At 31.2% G+C, this 13,374-nt stretch overlaps 1 protein-coding gene across 1 annotated transcript in view; it reads left to right on the top strand.

Annotated features, from left to right (window-relative positions):
• The window catches only part of LOC119839739 (actin-binding Rho-activating protein-like), a 28,263-nt gene that overhangs the window by 11,899 nt on the left and 2,990 nt on the right, over positions 1 to 13,374 (top strand). The window contains exons 2-3 of the mRNA XM_038366174.1: positions 1,002 to 1,138; positions 3,447 to 3,624. Of these exons, the coding sequence (XP_038222102.1) occupies positions 1,002 to 1,138; positions 3,447 to 3,624 (315 nt within the window). The remainder of the gene's footprint in view (positions 1 to 1,001; positions 1,139 to 3,446; positions 3,625 to 13,374) is intronic.

A 13,374-nucleotide genomic window follows, 5' to 3' on the forward strand; every position in this document is an offset into this window, starting at 1 on the left:
CTAGTGGTCACACGGACCAGGCTTTTCGACCTAAGATTTTGCCAGTTATTAATCATTTATGTGACGTATATTTAGTGAAGCTTATTTAACATATCTGTAGCAATAAAACAAGTATTTAATAAAGTACAACTCGTTTGTTATCATTATATTAAAAAATATATTGATCGTATAGTATTGTATTGTGACACCTGGATTCACAAAATATTCATTTTCGTAAGACATTCTTAAACAAGTTGTCATTTGTTACATGTTTTTTGTAAATGAAAATCAAAAAAGAGACTAATTCTAATAAGAAGATTAGTATTTTCTGATAGCACATAATTAAGCATTACCAAGAAACAAAATATGCCTATTACACTTCGAATTATTCACTAATACCGTTGGTGAAGCCGGACGGACCTAGTTAAAGCCAAAACTGTGTTATGTGTGTCTCTCAACAATTTCACGGAACAACCAACAGCAAAATTGCCTCATTTTTAGTTGTTGTCAGTTTAGTTGCCTAACTAAGTTGTAGCACAAAAACCTAATCGATTGTTCGCATCACCCGGTTAAATATTATATATATACTTACTTGGGTTTGTTTATATATTGTATTACGTTACGTTAGGCATGCATTGAATTGCCTAGAATTTACCAAATCAAGCTTAAATCCCAAGAACTGATAGCGCTTAACGGAAGTAGGGAATGTGATTGAAATACACACGTATTTGAGATAAACATTTCGCATTTAGAAATACGTATTTGCTTGAGGTTGAGTTACATATCAACGAGCCGTAATTACTACCAATTTTATTTTAAACGAAGGATTACCACGTATAAAAATTAATCTATGTATGTCAAATTACATCCCTATGGAAAATAATAATTAATTTTTAATTGAACTTTAATCATTTTTAAAGGCTAGTGAGCTTTTTTTGTTTCCAAATTAAATACTAAATTATACAATACTTGCTTATTATAGCTGCATCTAATAAATTGCTAATGTCACTTACGTTTTACAGAGTTCATCCCTCACAGATCTCATTTCGGCGTTCGACACAAAGGCGCAGGCGCACAGTGAATTACAGAAAATAACGGCGTTCAGTGGACAATTTGACAAAAACCACAAACCCACATTCTCAAAGGATGAGTACGGAAAGTGAGTTCTCTTATTTATTTATAACTTTTAGAAATTAAAAACTTTTTAACGGAATTTGAACGCGATTTATTCATTATATTATTAACCTGAAGTTTCGAACACTTTACAGCGAGCGTGGTCACGGGGAGACTTATATTATTTATATATTTTTTATAACTTTTTTTTGTCAGTGCGAGCAACTGAACTGATGGTTCGCCTGATGGTAAGCGATCACCGCCCAAATACATTCCCAGAGGAAGTGTCTATGCGAATGCGCTGTCCGCTTTTTAGGGGATAAGGGATAAGAAAAGGATTGACGACTGGAAATAAGGAATGGACTGGGAAGGCTAAAGTGTTTCGAACTCATATGAATTGTTTGTGTTTATGATTTATTTATATATATATATACATTTTTTTTCATATTAAATTTTTCTACGTTATTAACTATTCCAAACGGTTATTTTTTCTACTATTCAAGTGTAATAATTCAAAAAGTATATATACATTTTTACGCGTTTTTTCACAATTATCAAAATTATCATTGTCATTAACTTAGGTTTTAACCACACCACCAATTTACTACAGCTTGTAAGTCGGTTAAAAATATAAGCTATTCATACAAAAACCTGTGGCATTTTGTTATAACAATCTCCAGTTTAGTGGGGTACTTTCGGCGTGAACAATATTGAATAGCTCTTTTTACCTAAATAAATATACTTGACCTTTGCCCTTAAACTTTTATACATTCTTCTAGTGGAGAGATATGGCAAAACAATATTGAGGTCGCTTTGGTAACTATTGCGTATTTGTATTTGTCCAGACAACCAGAAATGTTTCATGTTATAATTATTCGTGCTAAAAAGGATATTGACTTGAACGCTAACGTTGATTTAATGTTTTATTATTGTGATCTTTATTTTAAATAATAAAGTACGGCCACAATAATTTCAAAACAATTATCTACGTATATAAATCTAAATAAAACTTTTATAGGTTTTTGTAATTTTTACCAAATTTATACACATTATTCTGATAAACAAGATCCGATATAGTTCAAACATAGTCTCGCTTAATTATTCAGTCTCACGTTCTTGGCACAAATGTAGATTACGCATAATATGTTTGTATCCACTTAACGAACCAAAACAAAAAAATAGTAACTAAAATTGTCTTACTTCGAAATTTGTTATATTGCATGATACAGCTTTAATTACTTATTTGGTTATTAATATTCTTTTAACATATTACTACATATTTTTGTAGAATAAATGGGACCTGGATTGATGAGGATTTGAGTCACCTGGATTGAGGCTTTTATAGCCACAAGCTGAATGAACCTTTGGGCTATATTCATTTAACAAGTTTTTGCGAATGATTTTATTTTCCTATTCGATATACTTTATTTTCTTTACCTTCTCGAATCCAGTTGGCCTACCATGAAGTCTTTAAGCAGAATCAATTGCAAGGTCGCGATGGACGACCCATCTAGCTCCTTATGTTTGTAACAATATATCTATATGAAATAATTTTCCTACCAATTCTCAAAGAGGAGACTGCGCAATATAAATTACAATCCACAAAAACACCATAAAATGAGTAAACATCATAGTCATAAGCGAATTAAAGGAATTAATTGTAGCGTAACACAATAACATTGCAGACAAATTTCCAAGAAATCTCGAACGATTGTTTTGATCTTTTAACACCAGTTAAAAGTTTTTCAGTTGTCATCAGCGACGCCATCGTTAAATTTATTACAAACCACATATTGTTCGGAGACGTTTGTATACCACAGCTGCTCCCGCCAATCTTGAACAAAGATTCAAATAAACATTCTGTAGAATTTAACTAAATACCCGCTCACTAAACGTTTACCGTTTGAAATAATTTCTTTGATAAGCATTCAGAACACGCTAAAGATAATTTTGAATACTGTGTCAATGGCAGAAGCATTCATTAAAGATTTCCTTACGATAAACCATGAATTGCTTATTATATTCTAAGAAAATACGCAACATGTTTTCAATAAGATTTAAAACGATGCTTACAAAAAGAATCTTCAGGAATTTTAACAAATCATTGCGTTGTGAATGGGATTATGTCAAAAAGTATGTTTTGCATACAAATGTTATGATACATACCTACATGAATATATAGTACATCACATCTACATGTTATACAGTAGTAGATCTGATTTTTTAAATTCTTAATTTTTTTATACATATTCAAATTTTTACCCAGGTTAATCATGAATTTAGCATCAAAACGAATGCCTTATACTTGAAGTCTCGAACCTAGATATATTGTAATAAATCTGCCTTTTCCCCAGACCAATACCTGGATCAAAAACGGAATACCGAGGAGCAGAAGCCCAGGCGAGGGTATGCACAGAGATGAAGGAGCTGTGTGAAATTATCAACGAGTACGGAAAATCACCCTGCAAAAGTCTCCTGCCCCCCGAACTTCAGAGCGCCACGAAAGTAATATCCTTTGGAGAACTGTTCACGGTACGTAAATAGTATAAAAAACTTTTAATTCAACTTCTCAGCTTTGCTCTGTGACCGCTGCAAGATCGTGTTACGTTGTAAGTACTTTTTAAAAATGTTTTTACTAGGAATTTTCTTTGACAAGTTTTATGATTAAAGCGACATTAAAATAGTGGTAATTATTGCTAGCCTCGAGTTTATTTAAGAATTATCTAAATATAATAGTCATAATTATCCGGCTAATACACTTCAAATAAAAGATCCATAAATATTATGTTATGCTCAAGCAGCATTTTACACCACCATTACTCACTTATTGTCCTCGTCTTTTTTATGTTACCTGGTAGATATCGCTACCACCTATAAGGTCGCCTTCTGTGGATTATTAAGGATATTGTTGTTTTTAAATGAATCCTACTAGCTTTTGCCCGCGGCTTCGGACCCGTTAAATTCGGAGTAGTTTCCTTCCTCTCTATCTATTAAAAAAAACCCATTGCGTAGTGCGAAAGATTTAAGCATACATAGGGACAAAGCTAAAGCGACTCTGGTTTTTAGTATGTAGTGATTATTGCGCATTGAAGAATTTCTAATTCATTCATAAAATGATGGAATTAAGAATATTATTTTGGTAAATAACAAAATCTACAAAATGACCCTAGTGATGAAGGCCTGATATTATTGCTAATGAACCCAAATTCTACGAACGCAGCGGGGTCATAGTACTTTCAATTAATCACATTAGTACAATATTTCCATTATAAATATTATTACATCTAAGAAGATAAATAAGATGTCTAATAAATACACATCATATTGTTAATCCTTATAAAACCAAATATATGTGTCAAAACTTTAATGGATAATATCGTATCCCACTAATCCTACTAATATTATAAATTCGAAAATTTGTAAGGATGTGTGTGTGTTTGTTGCTCTTTCACGCAAAAGCTACTAAACCGATTGCAATGAAATTCGGTACGTAGAAAGCTGGACAACTGGAATAACATATAGGTAACATTTTATCCCGATATTCCTACGGGATACGGACTTACGCGGGTGAAACCGCGGGTCGCAGCTAGTATTATATAATTTTATGGATAGTTTTGATAAATTCTGCAAGGAAACATCTAATTATGCTGGACTGCTTGTTGGTAGCATCCAATTATGCCACCAACAAGCAGTCCGAATTATTAAACCCTAGTCGCTCTTGTTATCTCTACAGTTTATACAACGACATAGTATGTAGATGAGACAAAAACAAATATATTTAAAGCTTTCGCCTAATGTCTGCGACGTAACATTCATTAGCCTATTTATAACACATTGTTATGTCACGCACACGAGACTCGCAAAATTTGCTGGCACATTTCAATCAGAAAGTCGAAAAGAAATAACTGAATCACGAACGTGTCCATTTAATATAAATGTCGCATAGTTCGTCAAATAGGTGATGGATTTCAAAACAGAGTTCGACGATATGTATTTCCATATGTTAATGAATCTATTGTAAAATGTGTATTTCAATATCGTTATATGTTGTATTCAATATAATTTTAGACGAGTAAATAAGTTATATTATCCCAATGGAAGTTCTCAGTAAAAGATCAATAATTAATGTAAACTAAATTTATACGTGAGATGTCACTATGTATACGATTTCGAATCGAATGTCATGATATATTTCGAGTTTACGTATATTTTGTGATGTCATATATACATATGTTACATATATGACAGATTCTTAGTATTTAAATTCTTTTGTTGAATTGAGTATTTCTTGACTATTACAATTTTAATTTGCGTTATTTTTGTTTCGTGTATTAATAGTACTAAATATAACTGCTCTATATTACTTATATTTATTGCCTTGATTTTAGTATTATTAAGCGAATAATTATGTAATTTTTAAAGCCTAGCGATATCATATCGATATAATTATGTACATTGTATTTTTGGTGGTGTGATTTTGTGGTGGTGGTATTTTCACTACCCACTACCACTAACTACCACTGCATACTTCTGAAAATATAAAACAAGTGCAAATAGGTGGACGATTACTATGTGGGAGGGAGAGTTTTAAAGTGAGCGATCAATTTTAAAACTTTCCACACTTCACAAAGTTAAATAGGGGTGAATAGTACGGTTCGGATTTTATATCTTTTATCGACTTTTATGGTTAATATTGAATTCAACTCGCATTTATTTTGTCATGGTTTAATCTTAAAGTAAATCTAAAAGCATATGATTTAAGAAAAATGCTAGCCATTTTGAAATTAGAATTTTTATTGACAAATAAGCACACAATCACAACGATGAGATATTTGTTGTCAAGTAATGGACAAATTTTAAGAAAAGTGTTAATTTAAATACATTTGTTTGTACATTATAGTTTTGTGCTAACTCAGCTATAAACAAGTCAGTCGTAAAAACGCAATTTAAAAATTTGGAGAGAATGAAAATTCGTGCCTTATATTAATTCCTATACTATCTCTTATACTATACCTACTATATAAAGGAGAAGGAGAAAAGGATACATTAAAAGCAAAACGTCTATTGAATTGGATTTTCTATTTCCTGCCTTTTACAGTATATTTACGTACAATACGTTCCAAAATGCAAACATTTTCCATAAAATTTAGAAGTGCAAGTGTGATTCAATTTATTCGGCAAAATGTTTGTTTGTCTGTCACTTCTAAATGCGAATCCACATATGGTAAAACATTTTTATTTTTATATTGAAAGCCAATTTTTAGCGATCTATTTATGGATATTTTATCGTGGAAATTGAAAGATGAAAGAGGTTATTAAGAGGTTATTTATTTTTTTAATGTCTTACTCTTTAGTACAAAAACCATATTAATACTCTGTTGAAAAAATACAGATAAGGCGGCCTTTTCACTTAATAGTGATCTCTTCCTGGTATTCTTTATGATATTATTGTGCATTTATCTAAACTCATACTAAACGCAAACGCAATTGCATAGTATTCGATACATACTAAAAGTAAAAATGCTATGAATATGCCCATATGTTTATCCTGATGGAAATACTACTATGATCAAGATAATGTTGAATTATTTTTTTATTTAATTTAAAGTTCCATCTTCTTTAATAAACATTTTTTTTAGTTTATTGACTGAAGCTACAAAAGTCTACTACTATATATAACTAGTACTGTACATCATACTTCCAATGAACTGAACCCATTTTGTCAACATTCACTGCTGCGGTGCAATCGTATATTAATGAAACAGAAAACAAACATTGCGAATTAAGAAATGTTTTTTTTTTCTTATTTCGCAATGTTTTATTTGTATTTGAATGATGTTGATGGTAAATATGTATATTTTTTCACTTAGCAGCATGCAAGTTACAATTACTGTGATTTTATGTTTATAAGCATTAATTTACATGTATCTTTAAATATAATGACATAAAAATATAGTAAAAGTAGTGGTGGCTCAGTGGTGAGAACCTCAGATTTAAAAATCGATAAGTCGGGGTTCAAGCCCGGGCGAGCGTGCAGGAAATAAATTGATTTTTCAATTTATCTGCACATGTGGATAATATCACCACTACTTAAAACGGTGAAGAAAAACATCGTGAGGAAACCGGCATGTCCAAAAATCAAAATTTCGTCGACATGTGACATCTGCCAACCCGCACTTGGCCAGCGTGGTGGATTATGGCCTGAACTCTGATAGGAGGCCTGTGTCCGAGCAGTGGGAACATATATAGGCTGATGATGATGACGATGACGATGAAAAATATAGTCTCTGCTACTCACAAATAATGTGGCTCTCTTTTAGAAAATCAATATTCAAAATCATCACCCCCCAACTAACTCACCTTACGTCTTATAAATATTAGCATAGTATAGATAACACAGCTGTTAAGCATCCCTCACACGAAATGTGTCCGTCTATCGTTATTCGAAAACGCGAATTATTCAAATAATTCGCCACACACATTTTGTTCGTAAATTCAGCTGTTACAACACCCAGTGACATTTTTAACACCTGACTAAACATCTAATAATGAGTTTTGCGTTTTACGAGCCTTTGTCTAGTTTAAAATAAACGTCAGGAATCAATTCGGCGAGACAGTAATGATCTTGGCACGTAATACAATTACACATGTGAGAAATATTTCACGAGCAACAGCAACAGAAAATGTTGTAAGTCAGGACTGAAAATCAACGCTGTTCGGGGGTTAAAGCATGGCTGAGTCTGTCCCGATTGCCATGTTTTTTTTTGTTAATTTTTAAGTTAATAATCCAATAATATATAATAATAATTTTCATATAGTAATAATTTTTAAGTTAAGAGGCCAATTTTTATTTTTTAAGGTTGTTATGTGGTGTTTAATATAAATCTAAGAACGGACGGAGAATTTAGTGTACCTAATGTACTTAAATTTTGGAATTTTAATCAATTAATCTGTTCTTAATGTTATATATACAAAATTCCCATGTCATTATGTTAGTAACCATACTCCTCCGAAACGGCTAGACCGATTCTCATAAAAATTTGTATGCATATCGGGTAGGTCTGAGAATAGGCCAATTTATATTTTTCATACACCTTAATGATGAAAGTAAGGCAGAACAGCGTATGCCAGGTCAACTAGTTTATTTATAATATGCAATATTTTACGCAAAACCTACGAATGCATCGCAATTTGTAATATATATATAATAGATTAATATTTTACATTTTATCGATATATTGACAGATAAACAAACAGTATATTAAACTATAAACTGTTATAAGTATAAAAATTATCGACGTAGTACTATTATACAAGCGATTTTTCATAGGTAAAGATACAACAGATGTAGATAACGTTGAAACTTTAAAATTTTAATTGTACTCTTTGTACATTCCCAATTTTGTTTTATTTATTTCGACTGTTGCTTATCCCGTCTCGGTTAGTTTTATTTTTCCAAAATAAAAACACTCAGTTCATTAGCCACACTTAAATTTTAATTTAATGGAATTACAAAGAAACAGAAATCTTTTAAATTATTTTAAAATTTTATTGAATTACTAGCGGTCTGCCCCGGCTTCGCTCGTGGTACATACATAGCCTAAAGCCTTCCTCAATAAATAGTATATCTAAAACTGAAAGAAAATTTTTCAAAGCTGACCAGTAGTTCCTGAGATTAGCGCGTTCAAAAAAACTCTTCGGCTTTATAATATTAGTATAGATAATCATTTAAATCAGTTCAGCCATTCTTGAGTTACAAGTGGTGTAACTAAACCAACTTTCTCAAGTATTTTAAATATTATCTCGTACTGTTTAGATTTCTTAACAATAGTACGGAGTGAATTTGATCTCTTTAGCAGTGACTTCTTAAGAATAAACTTTATATTAGCTTTACGTGGGAGTCGTCACTTGATCCGGCGCTCTCGTCAGGTCAAGACAAAAGAATTGCATGTACCGGAATGGCGGGAAATTTTATTATTTATTTGTAACTATTATGTTTTGAACAATTTTGCAAACTTTCAGTTAGTTGTGAATATCTGTACCCGTAAATGGGTAGCTTGACCGATCTAAAAGTCAATTTTTATAAGAAAAGACTGATGAAAATATTTGGCATTTCACTGGTCCAACTGAAAGAGTAATATAAACCTTGTTTTAGAACAACAGAAACTAAACTGTGCCTTTACCTACTCTACACTAGAACATCATCCATCCATCCATCATATAAAATCCATTTTTTTTTTTGCTTAAAAAATTACTTATAATGCACACACATTTTGGAGTAGAGCGTGACCGGCGTGAAATGCTATTGAGTTTCGTTTGGTGAGTGGGCACGCCTATATTCTTTTTCTTACTCTTCCCAGTCCATTCCTTTCTTCCCGTTTTCCATCCATTCCTTATCCCTAACTCCTTCAAAGCGGACAGCGCATAATAATTTTTTTTTTGTATAAGAAAATCTCGGTTGCTTTAGAGTGAATGTTAATTAAGACAATTAAACAGCCGTCGTCAGCCTTAGCAACAAACTCGTCTTAGAACATCTTTAGATATATCTGAGACCAAAAACTAAACAGAGACCAAAAAACAGACAATACTATATCGTGGAAGTTGGTCATAACTTATTTGTCTAGGCGCAACTGACAACATAAGTAGTTCCTAGTTAAGTTACATTCTCCTATTCACTACAATACACTTTTTTATATATTTATATTCTAATTTTACGTCAGTGGACACAGCTTTCAAATACAGGCAAAATTTTATTCAATTTAAATAAAAATATTTACAAACAATTCAGATCCATTTAATTTAAGAGGTCACTTAACATTTAATTTTGGTCAAAATTTTATATTTCAATGTAACTCGTTATTACGTGTTTCTTTGTATACGATTGGCTATTACTAACTATTTCTAGTGCTTAAATCATAGGGATTGTATTCTTATAAGATATTTTCAAAAATTATTGAATACTGAACATTTATGATGTTTTGAACGTTTTTTAAATTTAATTGGTTCTTATGGAAGTTCTAATATGAAAATTTCAAATCGAATATAAGGTTGCATTCAATATAAATTCGTTCAAGTGAGACAAGATTTTTTGCAATCAATTTTAATCTATCTCGCAGTGGTGAACGCACTTTGAAGATTTATAAATTCAATTAAATGCAATCTTACGGGGGTATGTGAACGACTTCTGAAAGCGTGAAGATGCCTTGACACGCTCATTTTTTTCGATAAAAACAATCATTAATATAAAATGAATGATAACTTTTCAACGCTAATGAAAGTTTTAATTAATATTTCTCATATATCTAGCGGAATTGTGAATATGTAGCTTCAATAATGAATGAAATAATGACCTATTTTAATCAAAGTTGAATTATTTCTAGTCATATTTTTTTCCTATCTTGGCATTTTTTTTCTATAAAAAGAAATAGTCAAATCCGCAATTATCATAGCATTAAGTTCCAACAATTTTGTAATTCTGTGAAACTATTTGCGAATTCCTGAAATTGCTACATCTATTCCAATAATTCAATCGGCATATTTCAATATATTATCCACGCTGATCGTTAGTGTAATTAATTTATCTTTGAATACTTTTTTCGTTACCCTCTTTATTTTAGGATTCACTCACATTTTTATGGAAATAAAACAAATCTGTGCCATCAGATCTACATCAAAATGTCAAAACAAATACGCAGCAAACACATATGAAAAATAAACCATCCGCAACGATTGTTAATACTGAATCAGTCCAAAATGACGTCACGCATTCCGACCAGCCACGGCCGCTCAACGAACGCCAACATTTGAACTTGGCATACATTTCCACGATAATTCGTAATTAGCAACATCGCTCCATACCGAAAAAGGAAGCGACCTCAGCACTCTGAAAATAGCTCTTATAATGCGTTTTCAAGCGCGTTGCTTTGTGCTCGGAAATAATTGAGGATGGGAAAACAAAAGAAAAATGGCAGTTATGTACTTTTTGATAGACATTTATTGTGCCTCGTATTGCAATATTATGTGAAATTAGTTATTCATAAATAAATAGGCAATTTTTATATAAAAGGCAAACAAAAAATAACATATATGACTTACGTATTAACATTATTATCATAGTGTGATTAAACGTAACGCGTTGTATCGATAAAGTTGCTCTAAGTAAAGTAAAAAATTGTTCTAATTGTAATTCATGTAATCTTTAAAATAATTAATATAATTATTGTTGAATATAAATTAACCAAGTTACATTGACCTGTCCGGGCTTGATTTTCTCGGCATATTAGACATAAACCAAATAGGAAAAAAACATTCTTAGAGTGGTTTCAATTAACTAACGATGCAAATAATTCCATATATTATACCACCATGTTATAAACAATTTTGCAATTACAATCTTAATAATTGCAAACGTTTTCCAAATCTTATTTGTATAACGTATATGTTATTACACATTAAGACTTCTTCAGAATTCCTTCCACACTTTTTTTTTTATCATGAAGTTTTTATGAAACGTCAAAATTGCACCTGACAATTTCGCCCTTGTCAAAATTTACGTTTAATGACACAAAGACGAAATTTCAAAATCATGTCACGTTCGAAAATTATTTGCGTTTCGAATCTCTGAAACGCTGTAATTATAAAAGGTCCAAAAGTCAGAAGTCAATGTTTTCCCATTGCAACCTTCACAATGTCATTTTCTTATATGGGTTCTTGAATGACTATTTTAATTTGAAAAAAAAAATTGCTAACTAGAGGAAGCTGAAAATTAGCAGAAGGTTGTTGTATAAGGTATAATACCGATGATAATGTTCTATAAAATAGTGCGCTTTGTATTAGATATTTAAATAGTCTCATTAACATTAATATTATGAGTTTATGATATAATTATTAATCAATAGATACAGAAATTTCATCTTATAAGTATAGCATAACTACATAATAAATAAATAAAATATTTGAATTATATTCAGTTTCGAGTATTTCAAAATAGGTTTCAACAATTCCCACGATTCATTTTATATCGTTGGAAAAACAATGTATTAGAATTCAATCTAGAACATTGTCAAAATCACCTGAGGACATAAAAGGTCAAATATCGTTTGAAATGTTTTTCAACTAATATTATAGCTAAGAAAATTGCAACACAATTGTCATGCAAAAATATTATAAAAGTAACACAGAGCTGTCGATTGCAGTGTTGGTGTAAGAAAATGACTTAAGTTGGGTCATATTTGTGCAATTTCGTATACATCAAGCTTAAGTCATGATAAAATGTAACGTTGATTGTATCTGAATAAAACTAAAAAAAGTTTTTTTTATTTAATCCTGCTAATATGATGAAAGTAACGATTGCCTGATTATATATATTAATTAATAATAAGACAACAGATATCTGCAAGATATTTTAAGCATTTTTCTATAGCCTTATCAGAGTTAATCATTATTTTCTTCCATTTCCTTGAATATACCTTCTTAAAATAAAAAGCTATCGTTAATATTATGGTTCACTTTCACGACTTGCTGATGAAGTCTCTGGTTAACTATCTATCCACCATTGTCGACAAACAAACAAATATGTAAATATTATTTTTCATTGCAATTGAAAGGCTATGCAGAACATATCTCTAATAAGCAAAACTGGCTGCATATCTGGCCTGATAGATATGCAGCCTGTTTCGATTATTCCAGAACGCTCCGATTACTAAAATACTGAAAGGAAACTTTGTACACATACCGTTCCAGTTTAGTTATGACGTCAGACGTCGTGTAAATATTTACGATATTGGAATAATTTTAGACATTATGTCACGTCGATGATCCTATAATCGTTACACTGAAATAATACTAACGTATTCATTGGAAGTGAAATCGATCGGTGGAAGTTATGCGAAGCACGCGGAACTGTCTTAATGAAAACTTCAGTACAGCTGTTGTTAATGTACGAGCATGTTTCTTGTTTACTATCTGAATTTAGATTAATGGTTTCTTTATCTTTTTTACTCACGGATTTCAATTCATAGAATCAACATTTTAATTTTGTTTAATAAAACTGTTAACTCACACGTTGCGAGCGGATTATGGTCTAAAGCTTTAGTATCGTGGGAGGCCTAATTCCTTGCAGTGAAAACAATTATGGTCATATGATAGTGGTGTTGTAGAACAGAATAAAATACTAGTTTTGTATTAGGTACTGGAAGTTTAATCTGTATTCGATAAGCAATTAGCTATCAGCTACATTATAGCTTATCATCCATCGAATATTTATTACCCTATAGATATGTT

Source organism: Zerene cesonia, chromosome 4, assembly GCF_012273895.1.
Source record: "Zerene cesonia ecotype Mississippi chromosome 4, Zerene_cesonia_1.1, whole genome shotgun sequence".
Classification (NCBI taxonomy): Eukaryota; Metazoa; Arthropoda; class Insecta; order Lepidoptera; family Pieridae; genus Zerene; species Zerene cesonia.